The sequence below is a fragment of the Molossus molossus genome, unplaced genomic scaffold (genome assembly GCF_014108415.1).
Source record: "Molossus molossus isolate mMolMol1 unplaced genomic scaffold, mMolMol1.p scaffold_m16_p_10, whole genome shotgun sequence".
In the NCBI taxonomy this organism is placed as follows: Eukaryota; Metazoa; Chordata; class Mammalia; order Chiroptera; family Molossidae; genus Molossus; species Molossus molossus.
The window spans coordinates 73374152-73393800 of record NW_023425345.1 but is presented as its reverse complement, the minus strand read 5'-3'; the positions used below and the strand labels follow the sequence as shown (position 1 = coordinate 73393800).

The window sequence follows — 19649 nt, the reverse complement described above, 5'->3', positions numbered from 1 at the left end:
GACCAGACTGCCGGGTCTGACCTGCGTGGTCTTGAGAGTCCCGCCGGCTGTGGGCAGGAGACCGGAGCGGGAGGGGTAGCTCTTCGTCCCACCTCCAGGAAGTCAAACTGGAGGAAGGAGGGCAAACTCAGGGAGGCGGGGCTCAGTGCCACCTGGCAGCAGAAGCGGCCCGAGGTCCCCCACCCCCCACCCCGCTCCAGATCCGGGATTCCAGAGCTTGCTGCGGCTTCCTGAACTCTCTGGGCCAGATGGCAGACCTCCGCCCAGATCCTGCAACGGAACCCGAATCGGTGTTCCCACGGGAGGTCGGGCTCTTCGCTGACTCTTACTCGGAGAGGAGCCGGTTCTGTTTCTGTGGGCACGTGCTGAGCATCACGCAGAACTTCGGGTCCCGCCTCGGGGTGGCAGCGCGGGTGTGGGATGCGGTGAGGAGTGGGTGGCTCTGGGTGAGGGTCCACGGAAGGTACAGACCCCGGATTCTCCCTTTGCCATATGGAGCTATCCCCACGACAGTTTTTTTTTTTCTCCTATAGGCTCTAAGCCTGTGCAACTATTTTGAAAATCAAAATGTGGATTTCCGAGACAAGAAGGTGATCGAACTGGGTGCGGGGACTGGCATCGTGGGAATCTTGGCGGCGCTGCAGGGTGCGTGAGCTTTGTGGTCCAGAGAGGGTTGGGGGGACGGGGATGTGGAGAAATGGTCACTTCCTGGATTCTTGGGAGAGGGGAATGATTTGGGACCAGCACAGGAATCCCCTTACCCCTTTTTACGCCTGCTTTTGTGTGGCAGGCAGCGCTCATTGGCTGTCAGAATACCCAAGGTGGTTGATTTGGGGGCAGGATATGAAAATCCAGCAAGCCTTAATAGAAGGAATCTTTTCTACCTTTTTCCTTTTTGTGATTTCATGGACAATATTGTCACTTAAAAGCTCCTTTGCTTTGGACATGGTCTTTTGTCAAGATGCATATTTGCAGTACCTTGTAGGGGAAATAACCTGTGGGTGTTAACCTCATGAGTGCTTTATAACTTTATTATTAGGATTTTTTTTTTTTTTTTTTACATTTTTAAGGTTTTGATTGCTTGGGAGAAAGCTTAAGAGATTCTGAGGATTAGGGTGTGTTTGTGGGAAGTGGGGTAGGAATTTGGCACCACACACTTGGAAAGGGAAAAAGGTAAGGAAAACTTTGCTTCACTTTTGTTAAGAACCAAAAACTACAAAGGAAACAGTTCTCTAATTTGTAATCTGATAGGCAAAACCTCACACCAAAAACACTCATTTAAAAACACATAATACAATGTCATCTCCCTATAAATGCAAATTCATACGTCCTTGTTTGGAGGGACATGAATAGATTACATTCAGGGAAGTCTTCCCAGAGGTAGGCACTCATTCTTCCATTTATTCAACCAAGAATTTGGAGTTCTCTATGTGCCAAGAGTCATGCTAGGTATTGGAATACAAGTATGACCGATTTCCTCACCCCAAGGAGCTCATGGTCTAGTGGGGAAGACAGAGAAGGAGTTACAATACAAGAACTCTGGTGAAGCATGCACAGAGCCAGTGGACATACTCTAGCCATGTCTTCCTTGACTCCCTGGAATCCAAAAAGAAGCTCTGTCAGAAGGGAAAGAGGTGAACAGTATGAACATAGCAGACTCAGAAAGAACCAAAGAAGTGTCAACAGTGGTTTTCCATGAAGGATGGGTGAATGAGAGGTGGGCAGTTATGCTAATATTGGAGAAAGGCATGTAACAGTTGGGAACACATATTTTTACTTGTTCCTAGGCTGGTTTCTTGTCCTTTGATCCCTATTCAGCTTGCAAGTCTGAAATCTGACTGTCATCTTACCCTCTCCCCTTATATCCTGGCAATCAGCTAATCCTATGGGTCATCTGTCCTTAATGTTTCCCCAGTTGTTTACTGTTCCCACCATCTCTAGTTTAGGCTACTGCCATCTTGTCCCTGGATTTTCATTAGCGCTTTCAGATGGGGAAGTTTAGCAAGCCCAAACTTGATCTTCTGACCTTCCCCCATCAAACCTGTTTCTTCCTCAGACTTCCCATCTCAGTGACTCAAACCACCATCTATCTGCAGAGTGGAAAACCTAGACATCACTTTTGGCACATCTCTTTCTCACCCCTATATCCATTATTTAAGTCCTATTGGTTTTCTCTCCTAAATATCTTTTAGGTCTCTCCTTTTTAAACTTTATTGGGGTAACATTGGTTAATAGGCTCTTTTGTTTATTTGTTTTGTTAATCCTCACTCAAGGATATTTTTTCCATTGATTTATTTATTTTTCTTTAAATCCTCACCTGAGGACATTTTTGCATTTATCTTCAGATAGAATGGGAGGGAGAGAGGGAGGAAGAGAGAGAGAGAAACATCTATGTGAGAGAGACACATTGAATGGCTGCCACCCACACGACTCCAACTGGGGCCGGGGACAAACTGCAACCGAGGTATATGCCCTTAGTAGGAAATGAACCCGGGACTCTCTGGTCCAAGGGTTGATGCTCTAACCGCTGAGCCTAACAGGCCAGGGCTCCATTGATTTTTAGATAGAGTAGAAGGGAGGGAGGGAGGGAGAGAGAGAGAGAGAGACAGAGAGAAACATTGATGTGAAAGAGACACATTGATTGGTTACCTCCTGCACGACCCCACTGGGCCCGGGGATTCTGGGGATTGAACCTGCAATTTAGGCATGTGCCCTTGACCAGAAATCAAACCCATGATCCTTCGGTTCTCGGGCTGAGGCTCTAGTCATTGAGCCAAACCAATGATTTGGTTAATACTATCTTTTTTTTTTTTTTTAATTTTTTTCTTTCTTGATTTTTAGAGGGAGAGAGAGATAGAAACATCTATGAGAGAGAACATTGATTGGCCACCTTCTGCATGCCCCCCACTTGGGATGGGGCCCACAACCTGGGCATGTGCCCTGACTGGGAATTGAACTGGCAACCTCTTGGTGCACTGAGCCAGACTGGGTGGGAGGTTAATAGGATCTTAAATCTCATGTTTTTCTATTGACACTGACCGTGCCACCACCATTACTTGCCTAGATTACCACAATTAGTCAAATTGGTCTTCCTGCTTCAACTCCTTGCCATTGCCTAGACCTCTGTCCACTCCACCCAGCAGTCAGAGTGATCTTTTTAAAATGTAACTGTAATCACTCCCCACTTCCATCTTTCAATAGCTTGTTGCTTTCAGAATAGAACCAACATGTTTAGCATAGCCTCCAAGTCCCTGCCTCCCTCTCTAGTCTCTTTCTGTGCCTTTCCCTCCCCTTCCTGTATGCCTGTGCTGCCTATTACCCTTGAGTCAGTTCCTCAAGTCTATCTCCCCCCCCCCCATTTATCTTCAGATAGAGTGCGAGGGGGAGAGAGAGAGGAAGAAACGTCTATTTGTTGTTCCACTTAGCATTCATTGGTTGATATCTTTTTAAATGTAATTTATTGATTTGAGAGAGAGAGACATCAATTTGTTATTCCACCCATTTATGCATTCACTGGTTGATTCTTGTATGTGTCTTTACCGGTGATTGAACCCACGTCCTTGGCGTATTGGGATGATGCTCTAACCAATGGAGCTACTGGTCCAGGGCCTCAAGTCTTTTTTAAAATTCTTTTTTTATTGATTTTTAGAGAGAGAGGAAGGGAAAGGGAGAGAGAGATAGAAACATTGATGAGAGAGAACACTGATTGGCCACCTCCTGCATGCCCCCACTGGGGATCAGGCCCACAATCTGGGTATGTGCCCTGACCGGGAATCAAACTGGCAACCTCTTGGTGTGTGGTTCGATGCTCAACCACTGAGCACACCGGCCGGGCATCAAGGCTTTCTTGATGTTCCCTTCCTTGGAGACTTCACACAGGCTGCACTCTGTCTAAAATCTTTGTACCAGCTGGTTAATGCATATGCATCCTTTAGTGCTCAGCTCAAACATCACTTCCAAGAGAAAGCCTCCTTGCTACTGCCACCCCAGGCTAGCTGAGGCCCTCCTAGTATATACACAATTGTGCTGACTGGTTTCATTTTTAATTTGTTGTTACTAGCCTCAGGTGCATCCTTAAGTGCTACCCAGCTAGCCTATTACCCCTCCCTCCTCCACTTGTTCTCCTCTCCTAAACATCTGGTTCTTACCTTCTTGCCCTTCAAACCACCAAATGCTTCCTCCCCTATCTTCACCCTCAGCTTATGACTTTGTTTCCTTTCTCTTCTGATTGCTTCTGTTTTGTCAGAGTAAAAGTCCACACGTTCTACTCACCTAACTGCATCTGGGTCTGTATGTGCTGCCTTCTCCCATGTTGTGTGTGCACCATGAATGAATCTATGCTCCTAGCTAAGGTCAAGCCTCCTCTTGTCAGGACACACCAAACCTTCTCATCTACTCCAAGACATTGTTCCAGGAAACACCTCTCCTCCCACATTTCTCATGCATTATCAGATTTTCCTTCTCTCTGGTTCATACCGTGTGTGTATGTGTGTGTATAATGTACATAAATATGCTGTAAATTTCTCCTATTTCAGAAAAACTAGATGCTACATATCCCTCAGGTACCACCTTATTTCTCTTCCACAACAAAATTTCTCAAAAGTTAATACTCACTCTCTGTAGTTCCCCTCCCTATTCTTGCCTCAGTCCATTTCAGGCAGACACCCTCCCGCCCCCACCATGCCCCATCCACTCCAGCTGCTCCAGTCAAAGCTCCGAGCTTCCTTTCCAATTCCATGTGGTTAAGCACAGAAGTCAGTTATGAGCCCAACTTTCTCTCTCTCTCTCTTTTTTTTTTGGTACGTGCCCCTAGCAGGAACCAAACTCGGGACTCTCTGGTCCACAGGCCGATGCTCCAACCGCTGAGCCAAACTGGCCAGGGCATGTGCCCACCTTTCTTAACTTTGCAGCATTTGACACTCCTTCCTCCAGAAGCACTTCCTTTGGTTTCCAGGGCACCACTCTTCTAGTTCTACCCACCTCACTGGCATTCTTTCCATTCTCCTTTGTTGGTTCCTTCTCATCTTCACACCTGAAAATCTGAGTGCCCTAGGGCTCAGGAAAAGTGCTGTGAGCCCTTCCCTTTCCTGTCTGCACTCACTCTCAAGCAATCCTATCATGTCATGGTTTTCTGTTTTTTTTAATTTTTAAAATATGTTTTTATTGATTGTTTAGAGCAAGGGGAAGGGAGAGAGACATAGAGTCATTGATGTGAGAGAGAAACATTGATCGGCTGCCTCCAGCATGCCCCCCACTGGGGATCAAGCCCAAAATCCGGGCATGTGACCTGACTGGGAATCGAACCAGGACCTCTCAGTCCATGGGATGATGCTCAATCCACTGAGCCATACCGGCCAGGCTCATGTCATGACTTTAAATGTTACGGCTTTGTCCAAACGTTTCTATGCTGATGGCCCTCTGACTGGCCTATTTCTACCTCCAGACTTCTTTGTGTAACCTCCTGCTACTGGGATATGGTGTGCTTGTCTGATGGACATCTCAAATTTAATGTGTCCAGGAACAAACTTATGATCTTCCTGTCCAATCCTGCTTCTCTTGTAGTCTTTCTTATCTAAATGAATGGCAATCCAGTCTTCTAATTGGTGAGGGCAAACATCTTGGTGCCAGGCTTGACTTTTTCTCTCTAGTATTTCTTATCTAACCTGTCAGGAAATTCTGTTGACTATCCTCAAAATATATTCAGGATCCTCACCCTGGCAGGTTTGGCTCAGCGGTGGAGCGTTGGTCATCAGACCAAAGAGTCGCGGGTTTGATTCCAGTCAAGGGCATGTACCTCGATTGTGGTTTGGTCCCTGGCCCTGGTTGGGGTCATGTGGGAGGTAACCAGTCGATGTCTCTCTCTCTCTCTCCAAAGGTAAAAATGGAAAAAAGTATCCTTGTGTGAGGATTTCAAAAACAGAAAGATCTGACCACTTGCTAGACATTGCTACTGCCCTGGTTTAAACCACCATCATCTCATTGGGGTCATTGCTTCTGACCTTACCCCTCTGCTGTCTTTGCTCATTCCAGCAGTCAGAGTAATCCTAAAAGCATAATCAGTGTATGTCCTTCTTCCATTTATAATTATCCAGTAGCTTCCTATCTCACTCAGACTAAAAGTCAAATTTCTCAGTCTCCTGAAAAGGCCCTGGTTAGGATCTGGCCCCCACTTTTATCCCCCTCACTTAATCTGCTCTAACCACTGGCCTTCCTGCTGCTCCTCAGGCCTGCCAGGCACACTCCTGCCTCGAGGTCTTTGTACTTTGTGTTCCCTCATTTGGTACATTTTAGCCTGAGAGATCCACGTAGTTTGTTCCATCACTTCATCTTTCTTTGTCCAAACATATCTCCTCAGTAAGGCTTTCCCTAACCATCCTATTTAAAATTACATTCCCTGCCTTTCCCTCAGGCACTTATTCTCCTACCCTGCTTGATGCTTCCTTCACCAGAGCACTTACTAACATCTCATGTGCAGAGTATTTTATGTGTTTTTTTTTGTTGTCTTTTTTTTTGCCACTAGACTGTAAGCTCCATGAACAGAAGTATTCCTGTCTTGACTGGTTCACTGCTGTATTCTCAGCACCTGGCATACAAGCACATAATAAATATGTGAGAATGAGAACGACAATGAATGCATGAAAGAATTATTAATACTCACTGTTTCTATAACGGTGACCATGGTTATGATTAAAGAATTTTGCAGTACTTAGTGTGTCTCTACCTCTAGAATAAAACTCAAGGAAGGCTGAGGTTTTGTCTTGCTCACCACTGTATTCCCCAGAACTTAGATGCTCCGTACATATATTGCATGAATGAAGCTGAGATGCTAATCTGATTATCTTCACCCCCTACTTCTACATTTAAAATCTATTGTCCTCAGAATCAAGCCTGAATCTCCTTAGCATGTCATAATCATTTTTATTTTTACTCACATCTTGACACTTTTCTCCTCTCTCCACATTACCTAAGATCCAGCCTTGAATACTCTACGCTGTCTCACCACCAGGCCTTTGTACTCTGTTCTCTGCTTGGAAAGCTCCACCTGACTAACTCTTTTAAACCTCACTGAGGTCACGTCTTCTGGAAAGCTTTCCAGATCTCTGAAGGCTGGTCTGTGTCAGTAGGGGGTGGGTGCATAGCCCATCTCCACCTTAGTGCTGCCTAGGCTTCTGCTGACATATGATTGTTGTGTTCTGAGCAGAGAGGTTGAAGATTAGCTCAGAGAATGTTAATGTTATAGAATGTAGAGTAATGAGAATGGTGGTGGGTAAGATGGAGGGTAGGGTAACTAAAAAACAAATGGTGGACTTCGGGCCGTCAAGACATTGTCCTTCATGCCCTGAGGCCTCTGGACTTTCTGGGCAGGAGCCAAGACCCCTTTGTTGGTCCCTCTGACTTGCATTTCTCCTCCTTCCTCTCTCTCAGGGGGGGATGTTACCATCACTGACCTGCCCCTGGCTCTAGAACAGATCCAGGGCAACGTCCAGGCTAATGTGCCAGCTGGAGGCCGGGCCCAGGTCCGCGCCTTGTCCTGGGGGATTGACCAGCATGTCTTCCCTGGCGACTATGACCTGGTGCTGGGGGCTGATATCGTGTATCTGGAGCCTACCTTCCCACTGCTGCTGGGGACCCTCCAACACCTGTGCGGGACCCATGGCATCATCTATCTGGCCTCCAAGATGAGAGAGGAGCATGGGACAGAGAACTTCTTTCAGCACCTCCTGCCCCAACATTTCCAACTGGAGCTGGCCCAGCGGGATGAGGATGAGAATGTCAACATCTATAGGGCCAGGCACAGGGAACCAAGACCTACTTAATGTCACCCTTCTGCTTCTCCGAACCCCTTGTCCTAATGAGGGAACTGCTATATCTCCAAAGCCAGAAACATAAGGACCAAAAAGGATGGATTTCCCTTGCCTCTCTTGTTCCTCATTCCCTTGGATACTATTGGGCAGATGCAGGGAGGTATCTGCTTGCTAAGAATCCTAGAGCCTTAGCAGTGCTGGATTAGAGCATAAAGGAAGTTCCTAGCTCTTGTTTTCAGCAAAGGATGATGATGGGAGGGTATTCGAGGTTTTTAGGGGAAGGGAGGTAAATGAGATGTGAGAGCAGTGGCTGCAGAGAGACTGTCACTGATCACTCCCAGTAGTGCTGTTGTCTTTTTATACAGAATATATACATGACCAGATTCTACTGGATTTTTTTTTTTTTTTTTAGTAAAGAAACAAGCATTAAAGATCTCTACATCCAAAGAACTCAGGCTTTTGTTGAGGGGCAGGGAAGTAAGAAGCCTTAGACCACTCACTTTTTGCTTCAAGAGATAGTCTGGTGGGACCATGGCTCTAACTGGGTAAAGTCCTCCCAGGCCTGAAGCTGGGGATAGGCAGCAGAGCTGTCCTTTGGTCTGTAGCTTCTTCAACCTTTTTGGAGTTGGAGCCCTGATCACTAAGTACTTGGTTCTTCTCTTTATTTATTTTTAGGTTTTCAAGCCCTGTCAGTCCTTCTCTCCTAATGTGATTTGCCTTCACTTCTTTTCTCTTCCCACTGTGGTAACTCTGGTTGGAACTCTCCTTACTCTTCGGGCCACATATCACTTCCTCTACTCCTGGCCTCCAACTATTATGATCTAAAATCATTCCTGTTAGTTTTTGCAGCTGCCTACGGAAGCAAGAATGAGCTCCTCTGCTTGGTACTCAGTCTATCCTGTGTAATCCCAAATTACCCTCTACTTCATTTCCTACTGGTTTCCAAAATGTATTGCAACCTTGGGCCAAATTACAAAAGGTCTACTCTTTGTTCCCTAAATCCACACCAAGTTTCCCTAACTTCTTTCTTCATTTTCTTTGATGAGTCTCTTCCTTGATGGGCTATTTCTATCTGTCAAAATCTTCATTACTCTTAGCCTCTATCCTGAAAAAAAGCTTTTTTCTGAGTCTTCTGTTTGCATGTGATTTCTTTCTCCTTTGACACCCTTTAACTATTCATTTTATGAGACTTACCTTGTCTTTTGTGATCAGGTATCTGTTCCCTATTTTCTCACCATTAGATTACCTAGTAGGGTAGGGCTGTAATTTATTATCTCGAATTCCCTGAAGCCTAGCATAGTTCCTGACACACCGTAGTGTTCAACAAATATTTTGCTCATTCAACAAATATATATTAGGTTTGTTGAAGGGACTATGCCCCTACTTCCCTAGGTGACCTCTGGCAAATTTCTGAACCCACCCTCCTACCTCACAATTTTGTCTTGATTCTTAAATGGATAATGAATATGAAAGAACATTGGAAATAAAGAAACAAAGTGTTACCACCTGTCTTGTATTGTTATTTTGTGATGACTTTGTCTCGTGGTTTCCTATTTCACCTGAGGGGAGCAATTCCGCCAAGTAGGGGAGGTGAGTGTGCTCCCTCCGGCCAGCAGGTGGCGGCATCCCCGTCTGGCACATTCCGGTGGAGAGGTTTGGCCCTGCCGCCACGCCGTAGGCCTGTGGTCAAGTCTGTGCGCCGGAGCCAGAGCTGCGCGGCCGGAGAGATGTCGCTGCTGCGGTCACTGCACCTCTGCCTGGTCGCGCGGACCGGGGGCTGCTCGGTGAGGGGTCTTGGCCCCTGCACCGACCTGCTTTCCTTGCAGGTCTCTCGTCTGCCTACCTCCGACCCCATTTCGTAGTCCTTCGCACCCTTTCCCCCACCTCTGCCTCTTCGCGGTCCAGCTTCGCGCTGCCTTTCTCCCCACCCCCGCGGCCCCTGACCCTCCTAAAGTCACCTCCCTGCGGACGTGCTTTCTGTCCCTGGAGCGCCTCGCTGCGTCCTGCTTCTCATGCCTTCTTACCCCCTCCAGGCAGGGCCCGTTCCGCTTCAGTGGCCCCAGCCTCGGCACACATTGCACGCTGGGCCGCGGCTGTCTTCCTCAGCCTCCAGCAAGGAGCTCCTCATGAAGCTGCGGCGAAAAACGGGCTATTCCTTTGTAAACTGCAAGAAAGCTCTGGAGACGTGTGGCGGGGATCTCAAACAGGTGTGGGGGAGGCGGGGGAAGGGAGCAGGGAGGGGTACGAGGGCCGAATCTCAGCCTCTTAGGGAGGTCGCACTGGGGAGCGCAGGTCAGACTTGCTGTCCAGAGACACATAACAGCCAACCTCTAGATAAAATTCTGACTTAAATGACAGCCTCAGCCCTTGTCTCCGTCTAATTAGCAAGCAATTGATTTAGGACCCCAGGGTTAACAAACCTTACTACATCTTGCAAACTGCAGTTCTGTTTCCTGCTGCTTGGAGCCAAAAGGGCTTGTGTGAGCATTGGAGTTGGACGGACCACGACTGAAATCGTGGTGCCCTCACACTAACCCTGTGACCGTGGACACCTCACGTACCCTTTCAGAGTTGCGTTGGTCTTGTATATATAATGAAAATACTACTATCTGCCCCATAAGATTGTTGTGAAGATTACATTTATCCAGAGCACCAGGCACAATGTCCAGTATTTGGCATGTAGCAGTAGGCTGCCAGTAAATGATAGACTAACTTCCGTTTCTGTTATGGGATTGAGGGGAAGTAGAAAGAGCTAGGGGACCTGAACATATTTTGGAGCCTTGTTTAGTTCTAAATTCTATGACTTTGTCATCTGCCCTTTTTCTTTTCAATGTATAGGCAGAGAGCTGGCTCCATGAGCAGGCCCGGAAGGAGGGCTGGAGCAAAGCTGCCAAGCTCCATGGGAGGAAGACTAAAGAAGGCCTGATTGGGCTGCTGCAGGAAGGAAACACAACTGTGTTAGTTGAGGTGAGATGTCAGAATTCCAGATACGAGGAACAGCTGTCCCTTCAGTGTAAGGCTTTGTGGTTGACTCTTTGCATTCTTAAAGAAGAGGTGTTTGAGAGCAGTAAAGGGTAGTTGAATTAAACCCATGAGACCATAGTTATTAGCTGTAGATTCAATTAAGTATAGAAATGCACAGGTGTGATGATGAGAAAAGGCCTACCAGTCTAGAAGAATACTCCTAAATTTGAGTCTGATGTAGGCTTACACCTTGTCACTGATTGTTTCCTAGAAAAGTTTGATTTAAAAAAGTTTTTATTGATTTCTTTTCTTTTTTTTATCCTCACCTGAGGACATTTTTACATTTATCTCTAGATAGAGTGGGAGGGAGAGAGAGAGAGAGAAACATCGATACAAGAGAGATACATCAAGTGGTTCCCACCCACACAACCCCAACCAGGGCCGGGGACAAACTGCAATGGAAGGACATGCCCCTAGCGGGAACCGAACCCTTCCTGGGAGTTTCTGGTCCACAGGCTGATGCTCTAGCCGCTGAGCCAAACTGGCCAGGGCTTTGTTGATTTCTTAGAGAGAGAGATAGAGTGAAGGAGAGAGAGATAAACATCTATTGGCTGCCTCCTGCACGCCCCCTGCTGTGCACCGAGCAGGCAAGCCCCAAATGTGCCCTGACTAGGAATCTAACTGGGACCTCTCAGTTCATAGGACGACACTCAATCCACTGAGCTAGATCGGCCAGACAGAAAAGTTTGATTTTAAAGCTAGGAATTATATTAATTAGTTGATGGATAGAGAGTAACTGTTTTAGAGGTTTGGGGGCCACAGTTGATGAAGAATCAGACGTGAATTAGAGGAAGGTTAGGGTGGGTTAGAGTGTAGAGTGAGAGAAGGAGATAATAAACTGATAACAAAACTGGTTTGTAGTTGGGGGAAGCTGGAGAATGAGTTGATTATGGCATGCAGTCACAGGCAAGTGGTGAACTTGCAATGAGTCTTCTGAGGGCATTAAATAATGGAACCATATTCTGAGTGTGCAGGTCATTGCTAACTAAGACACGCAGCGGGAATCAGATACGCATTCAGTTTTTGGCCTCAAGCTAGGAGAGGAACTGCAGATTTACAATTTTGGGGTCAGCTGTTTCTGCTTTGTTGAGTCTATAGCTTGTTCTGTCAATACCTTGGTTTATTCTCCAACTTAAGGCACTTTTGGAAACTATGAGTAAATAGCTTATACAGTAACATCAATTTGTTCCTATAGGTAAACTGTGAGACAGATTTTGTTGCAAGAAATCTAAAATTTCAACAGTTGGTCCAGCAAGTAGCCCTTGGAACCATGTTGCATTGTCAGAGCCTAAAAAATCAACTCTCCACATATAGTAAAGTGAGTTTTGGGGTTTCCAACATGTTTTCTCCAACATGCTGGATTTGATCCACCCTTCCCCCCCACCCCTAAAGGTCTTTGTTATTTCATTTTTTCAGACATTCTCACGTCTCCCTTATTTCATGTCTCTGCTTAAATGTTATCTGTTTGGCCCTGACTGGTTTGGCTCAGCGGTTAGAGCATTGGCCTGCGGTCCAGAGAGACCCGGGTTCAGTTCCTGCTAAGGGCACGTACCTCAGTTGCAGTTTGTGCTTGGCCCTGGTTGGGTCGTGCGGGTGGCAGCCACTCGATGTGTACCTTTCATGTCGATATTTCTCTCTCTCTCCCCCTCCCACTCTATCTGAACAAAAAAATGGAAAAATGTCCTCGGGTGAGGATAAAAAAAAAGTTATCTGTTTGGAGAGATGTACCCTTCCTCCTGTGCCTCTGTCCCCTTAATTTACTTCATTTAAACATTGTTTTATAGTGTTTATATTTACATTTTTATTATTTGTATGTTGTCTGTCTTCCCTAATAGAATACAAGCTTTGTGAGGCTGTGAATTTGTTTTTTCACTACTATGTCTCTGGTGAAGAAGTGGGCCCAGCACTTGGTTTAGGTTCAGTAAATCTGTTTTAAATGAATGAGTCAAATCAGGTACAGATTTATGTTCAGAATTCTAGAATGACCTGAGGAAAGGATTCTTTTTTGTTTGTTTTTTAAGAGGTAAGGTGTTTTTTTTTTTTTAAATGTGTTTTTATTGATTTTTTAGAGAGAGAGAGAGAAATATTGGTGTGAGAGAGAAACATCAATGGGCTGCCTCCTGCATGCCCCTTGCTGGGGACTGAGCCTGCAACCCTGGCATGTGCCCTGACTGGGAATCAAACCGGGACCTCTTAGTTCATGGGATCTACTGAGCCACACCAGCCAGGCGAGGAAAGGATTCTTAAATAAAGATATTGGAGAAGGCACAATTTAGGAAAATAAGCTTATTTTTGCCCATAGAAGGATGAAGGAATTAATGATATGTTTGCCTTTGATTCAACCTTATTGTCAAGTCAAAAATGAACCAACTACTTACACAGCTTTTTTGTTCAGTACCACCATTTTTCTCTTCCTATTTATCCTTTTCTTGGGATCTCATGGTAAATGCTAATTGTTACTGGCATTAAATAGACACAGGCAAGTGACATAATGTTTTCCACATTATGTGGAAAACTGTTGAGATTATTTTTCAGAATTGTATTGAGTAGCCCTGGCTGGTGTGACTCAGTTGGGTGTTGTCCAATGCACCAAAAAGTTATCAGTTCGATCCCCCCCGCTGTGAGATTATGTTGTTCATTTGAACAACAGTCTTATGTTTCTATTTAGTCAATTTTTGTTTTCACTCCAAACTCTTGTTAATTTAACTTTTGAATATGTAACAGATTAACACGGTTCTGAAAGTTAAAACTATCACACACACACACACACACACACACACACACACAGACATCATACTCCCTCTTCTCTCCCTTCTACCCCATCCATTTCCTATCCATTCCTATAGATAACCAGCTTCAATGGTTTCTGATTATCCTTTATGTTTTTTCACAAAAATAAGCGTATTTATACAAATACCTCTTACACAAATAGTGTTATAATTTGTATATACTCTTTTTTTTAATCCTCACCTGAGGATATTTTTAAATTTATCTTCAGACAGAGTGGGAGGAAGAGAGAGAAACATTGATGTGAAAGAGACGCATTGATTGGCTGCCACCCACACGACCCCAACCGGGGCCAGGGACTAACCACAACCGAGGTACATGCCCTTGGCCGAAATCGAACCCAAGACTCTTTGGTCCACAGGTCGCCACTCTAACTGCTGAGCCAAACCAGCCAGGGCTGTACATACTTTTTTAATTTGCTTTTTTCACTTAATATAGCCTGGAAATACTCCATAGCAGTTCATGGAACTCTTTTTTTTCTTTTTTCATCTGCATAGTGTACCATTGTATGGCTGTGCTGTGGTTTATTCAGCCAGTTTTTTCTCATGTTTAGGCATTTAGGCCAGTTCCAGTATTTTACAATTAGAAATAATTGCTCAGTGAATATGTATGCTCAATGTATGTTGGTGAAAGTGTATTGTCAGGGTAAACGCCTAGAAATAGGATTTCAGGGTCAAAGGTTAAAAGTATATGTAGTTTTGTGAGCTATCGCCCAATTCCCCACCTTTGGATCTGTACCATTATGCATTCCAGTAATCTGCAAACTTTTTTATTTATTTTCTCTTTATTGCTTTTATTTTTTTTTTTTTTTTTTTTTTTTTTTTAATCCTCACCCGAGGACATTTTTGCAATTTTTGTACAGATAGAGTGGGAGGGAGAGAGAGAGAGAGAGAAACATCAACGTGAAAGGGACACATCGAGTGGCTGCCACCCACACGACCGACCAGGGCCGGGGACAAACTGCAACCGAAGTACGTGCCCTTAGCGGGAACCGAACCCGGGTCTCTCCGGACCGCAGGCCAACGCTCTAACCGCTGAGCCAAACCGGCCAGGGCTCTTTATTGCTTTTAGAGAGAGGAAGGGGGAGAGAGAGAGAGAGAGAGAAACATCGATGAAAGAGAACATCAATTGGCCACTTCCTGCATGCCCCCCACTGGGGGTTTGGCCCACAACCTGGGCATGTGCCCTGACCAGGAATCGGACCAGTGACCTCTTGGTGCATGGGTTGACTCTCAACCACTGAGCCACACTGACTGGGCTGCAAATTTTTTTAGCTTTAAAATTTTATGATTCATATGAAAATATTGTTCCTGATACTAGGAAACTACATTTAAGAAGTTAGGCCAACCCAGCCATTGTGGCTCAGTGAATTGAGCATAGTCCCACAGACTGAGGTGTGCCAGATTCCTGGTCAGGGCACATGCCCAGGTTATAGGCTCAGTCTCCAGTAGGGGGCATGCAGGAGGTGGCCGAGCGATGTTTTTCACATTGATGTTTCTGTCTCTCTCTAAAAAAATCAATAAAAACATATTTAAAAAAAAAAAAAAAGGTCAAAAGATAGGAGATGGAATTGGAGGTAGTGTAGTGATAGAATAAAATATTTATAAAAATGGAACTGTTATAAATTTTTAATGTCCTTGGCTTAATGAGAATATCATCTGTATTTAGTTGTCTTATATTATTTTCTGAGAAATAGGCTATATTTGCCTAGTGTTTTGATCATTTGAGTAGTATAAACTGACTTGTGTTCATTTTGTGTGTGTGCACTTAGGGCTTCTTGAATTCCTCTGAGCTCTCTGAACTTCCCACTGGGCCTGAGAGGGAAGGCTCTCTCAAGGATCAGCTGGCCTTAGCAATTGGTGAGTATTTGTCAGGATTCTGGAAACTGGAAATTAAGAACTGGATCTCTTGGTATCTTTGATATCCCTCCAAATCCAGATCAAGAACTGCAAGCTCATGTGCTTAAAAGGGTCAGATAACAAGAATGTGCTTCCAATATTTTACGATTAGTGGGTTGTGTGTTAGACAGTAAGGAGCAGTAGGGCCCTGAAAAGGTTATGCTCTGCTGAAGGGAACCATTACCAGGCTCTCGCCATATGTTACCGTAGGGGAAATGGGATTCCCATGTTGTTAGAATTTTAAAGTTTCTTTAAAATAATTTATATTTGTATAAAAAAGAAAATCTCAGTTTTTAGCCGTTTGCAACTAATTAAAATTATTTCAACACTTGCATGCATCACTGTGCTGACCAGCCAAAGCATGTCTTTAGGCAGAGAATGGCCTATTCTAGTTGACAACTTTGCTATACACTATAGGGGAAAATGGTATATCAGAGGTCATTTCACCATCTTTATAAAGGGATCCAGGAAAATTTAGGGGCATCATTTTAGGAATTTGGTTTCTCTTTTAAGATCATATGATCCTGCCCTGGCCGGTTTGGCTCAGCGGTTAGAGCATCGGCCTGCGGTCCTGAGAGACCCGGGTTCGGTTCCCGCTAAGGGCGCGTACCTCGGTTGCAGTTTGTCCCCGGCCCTGGTCGGTTGTGCGGGTGGCAGCCACTCAATGTGTTCCTTTCACATCGATGTTTCTCTCTCTCTCTGTTCCTCTCTCTCCCTCCCACTCTACCTGAACAAAAAATGGAAAAATGTCCTCGGGTGAGGATAAAAAAAAAAAAAAAAAAAAAAAAAAAGATCATATGATCCTGAACTTGTGAAGGTACAGTTTTACAGTTTTTCATAACCTGTTGGCTATAGAAACCGTGTCTGGATCATTGTCGTGGGACCAGTAGGGATTTTGCCTTCTTTCTAGTTGTCCTTGATGGAAGGAGAAAAATAAGGCTGGAATTTGAGCTTGCTGGGAATTTATTGCTCATCTGACATTTCCAGTCAAGGCATCAATTTTTATCAGGTCTTCTTGTAGTGTGTGTAATGTTTCAGTGAGTCATACATGAGACACCAGGCAGACAGCTGAGTATGGGGCTTATTAAGATTTCTGGAAGAACTGGGTTTTTCAGCCTCTTGTCAGTTCCTGGGAATTAATTATTGGGTAGATGCTTTGAACTGTTTTAAGATTCTGGTTTCTGGATACTTCCTTTTGTGACTTTTTTAAAAAATCCGCACCCAAGAATATTTTCCCATTTATCTTCAGTTACAGTGTGAGGGGGAGAGAGAGAAAGAGAAATATCAATGTGAGAGACACACATCAACTGGTTGCCTCCCTCACGACCCCAATCAGGGCCTGGGACCGAACCACAACCAAGGTATGTGCCCTTGACTGGAATCAAACCCTTGAATATTTGATCCTCAGGCCAACTTTCTAACCACTGAACCAAGCTGGCCAGGGCCCTTTTGTGACTTTTTATTTTTTATTTATTTTTTTATCCTCACCCGAGGATATTTTTCCATTTTTTGTACAGATAGAGCGGGAGGGAGAGAGAGGAAGGGAGAGAGAGAGAAACATCAATGTGAAGGGACACATCGAGTGGCTGCCACCCGCACGACCAACCAGGGCCGGGGACAAACTGCAACCGAGGTACGTGCCCTTAGCGGGAACTGAACCCGGGTCTCTCCGGACCGCAGGCCGACGCTCTAATCGCTGAGCCAAACTGGCCAGGGCCCTTTTGTGACTTTTAGATATAACTTATGGCTAATTCAGGGATATTTATCCAGACCCCTTTGTTTATTCTCCTACCCCTTTCGACCTTTTGACTTACTTGGACTTCTCTTGGAGGGTAGAGCATCCTGAGAGGAAGGGAAATACCGAAATCTATTTTTGGTTCTTGTAAGTGCCTCTTAAAATTTTTATTTTATTTTTATTTTTATGATGAGGAAGTTGAAACTATCAGATGACACAGGGTTTTGGATTTTCTTTGGCTTTTAGTTGTGGACTTTTCCTTGATACAATGGATGATCAGGAGTTGTCTGTCAGTTATGGTGGCTTTTGGGAGGGTTGGTAATTTGGTGGGGAAAAAACAATTGTTTTGGAGTCAGATCTGAGTTTTAATTCTAGCTCTGCTATGTATTAGCTATGTGACCTTGTGCCAGTAGGTTACTTAAGTTGTCTAAGCCTAAGTTGAAAACAATAGCCAGCAGTTGAGCATTCACTATGTGCCAAATACTATAATGAGTGCTTTTATATATATTATTTATTTCTCTCAATAACCGTGCTTTCAGGTTAAGTGGTATCATCTCCATTGTATAAATGAAGAATCTAAGGCTTGATAAATTAGTAAATGGGTTTATATCATTAAGTCACTTGCCTAAGGTCATATAGCTTGTAAGATGCAGAAATGAGACCTGAGTCCAGGGTCTGGGTGACACCACAGTCTATGTTTTCTTTTTGTGTGTATTAATTCTTACTTGAGGATATTTTTCCGTTGATTTTTTTTTTTTTAAATAGAGTGGAAGGGAGGAAGGGAGAAACATTGACATGAGCGAGAACATCAATTGGCTGCCTCCTGCACGCCCCCTACTGGGGATCGAGTCCACAACTTGGGCATGTGCCATGACTGGGAATCGAAATGGAACCTCTCAGTCCATGACACAACACTCAGTCCACTGAGCCACACCGGCTGGGCAATGTAGTCTATGTTTTTAAATGTAGTGTGCCAGACACATAGTTGGTGCTCCATAAAGGCACCCTCCATTTCCCCACCTCCTCCCTGCACATCTCCTTAAACTGAGAATGGCAGCTCCATCTTACAGCATATCCACAATGTAAATGCAGAGGACTGTCTCCCAAGCTTGGCCGCCTCTGTGTATGTTTTGGTACTACCATAAGCATCCTGTTCTGGAAGTGTGTTTTTGTTTTTTTATAGGGAAACTGGGAGAAAACATGACTCTTAAACGAGCTGCATGGGTGAAGGTGCCAACTGGGTTCTATGTTGGCTCCTATGTCCATGGAGCAATGCACAGTCCCTCACTCCACAACCTGGTGCTGGGGAAGTATGGGGCCCTGGTCATCTGCGAGACATCTGAGTGGAAAGCAAACCTTGAAGACCTTGGCCGCCGCCTTGGGCAGCATGTGGTAGGCATGGCCCCTCTCTCTGTTGGTTCCCTAGATGATGAGCCTGGGGGAGAGGCAGAAACCAAAATGCTTTCTCAGCCATACTTGCTGGATCCCTCTATCACGTTGGGACAGTATGTGCAGCCCCAGGGAGTGTCTGTAGTAGACTTTGTGCGTTTTGAATGTGGAGAAAGCGAAGAGGCAGCAGAGTCCGAATAGGTTCCAGGGACTTTTGGCCCAGAAGGAAATGTTTATTCTTAGTGTGGGGCACTATTACAAAAAGAAGTTATTTCCTAAGCTCCTTCAAACCCAGGATTTGTTTTTCATTTGAGTTTATGATGCAATTATACTTCATGGGTGAAGTTATTAAATAAAATTGTTATATAATAAAGAGAGTAAAATCTTGTTTGCGTAATGCTGGGTTTAGCTTTTTAGTGTCTTGTTTATGACAAGTTTTAGAAAACAACAGGTGGGCCTTATTGAAGTGACTGACAGTCTTGGGGAAAACAGGCATCAATGTGCTCTCTTTAACATAGATTTATTATGGTGTCTCTAATGATTCTAACTCATCTGTCTTACTTCTTCTGTGACATGGAACTCTCTTGTGATGCTTTGGACTATGCTGCTATCCTGGAACTTCCCAGTTACATTACTCCTACCACATGGCTTCTTTTGGAATTGTTGACTCAAACTTAGAGTTTTTTGGAAAATGTGGTTCATTTGTTGATGTCTATAGTGTGCTTTGAAGGCTCTCTGCAGTGGTATTTACACTGGTTCTGGCCTCATTACTGAAATTAATAACACATGACCCTAGTTTTCTTTTGGATAATGGGGTGTGGGTGGGTGGGGACTAAGGTTTCCTGGACAGCTGTAAGGCAGATTTTGGCATTCTTGTGCCGGAAAACAGGAATTACAGTGGTCCAGTTATCCAGAGAGCTCACCCAATAGTGCTGAGACATTTCTCCCAGCAATACATCAGATAATTACTATAATAGGCAAACCCATAATACTGAAAATAACTCCCATTTG

The 19649-nt window shown here is 44.7% G+C and overlaps 2 protein-coding genes across 4 annotated transcripts; both read left to right on the top strand.

The window, feature by feature from the left end:
• Positions 1–36: 36 nt before the first annotated feature.
• EEF1AKMT3 (EEF1A lysine methyltransferase 3) lies at positions 37–9232 on the top strand. Of its 2 annotated transcripts, none has more exons than XM_036251261.1 (3): positions 37–425; positions 534–645; positions 7426–9232. In XM_036251261.1, exons 1-3 carry the CDS (start codon positions 249–251, stop codon positions 7815–7817), a joined length of 681 nt encoding a protein of 226 aa, XP_036107154.1. In that variant the 5' UTR covers positions 37–248; the 3' UTR covers positions 7818–9232. The 2 variants fall into 2 exon arrangements, with proteins under 2 accessions (XP_036107154.1, XP_036107153.1); XM_036251260.1 differs by having other exon boundaries at positions 156–305.
• Positions 9233–9514: 282 nt separating this feature from the next.
• Positions 9515–19273, top strand: TSFM (Ts translation elongation factor, mitochondrial). Of its 2 annotated transcripts, none has more exons than XM_036251256.1 (6): positions 9515–9589; positions 9839–10012; positions 10644–10772; positions 12025–12147; positions 15388–15475; positions 18433–19273. In XM_036251256.1, exons 1-6 carry the CDS (start codon positions 9533–9535, stop codon positions 18837–18839), a joined length of 978 nt encoding a protein of 325 aa, XP_036107149.1. In that variant the 5' UTR covers positions 9515–9532; the 3' UTR covers positions 18840–19273. The 2 variants fall into 2 exon arrangements, with proteins under 2 accessions (XP_036107149.1, XP_036107148.1); XM_036251255.1 differs by having other exon boundaries at positions 9515–9631.
• Positions 19274–19649: the final 376 nt, after the last annotated feature.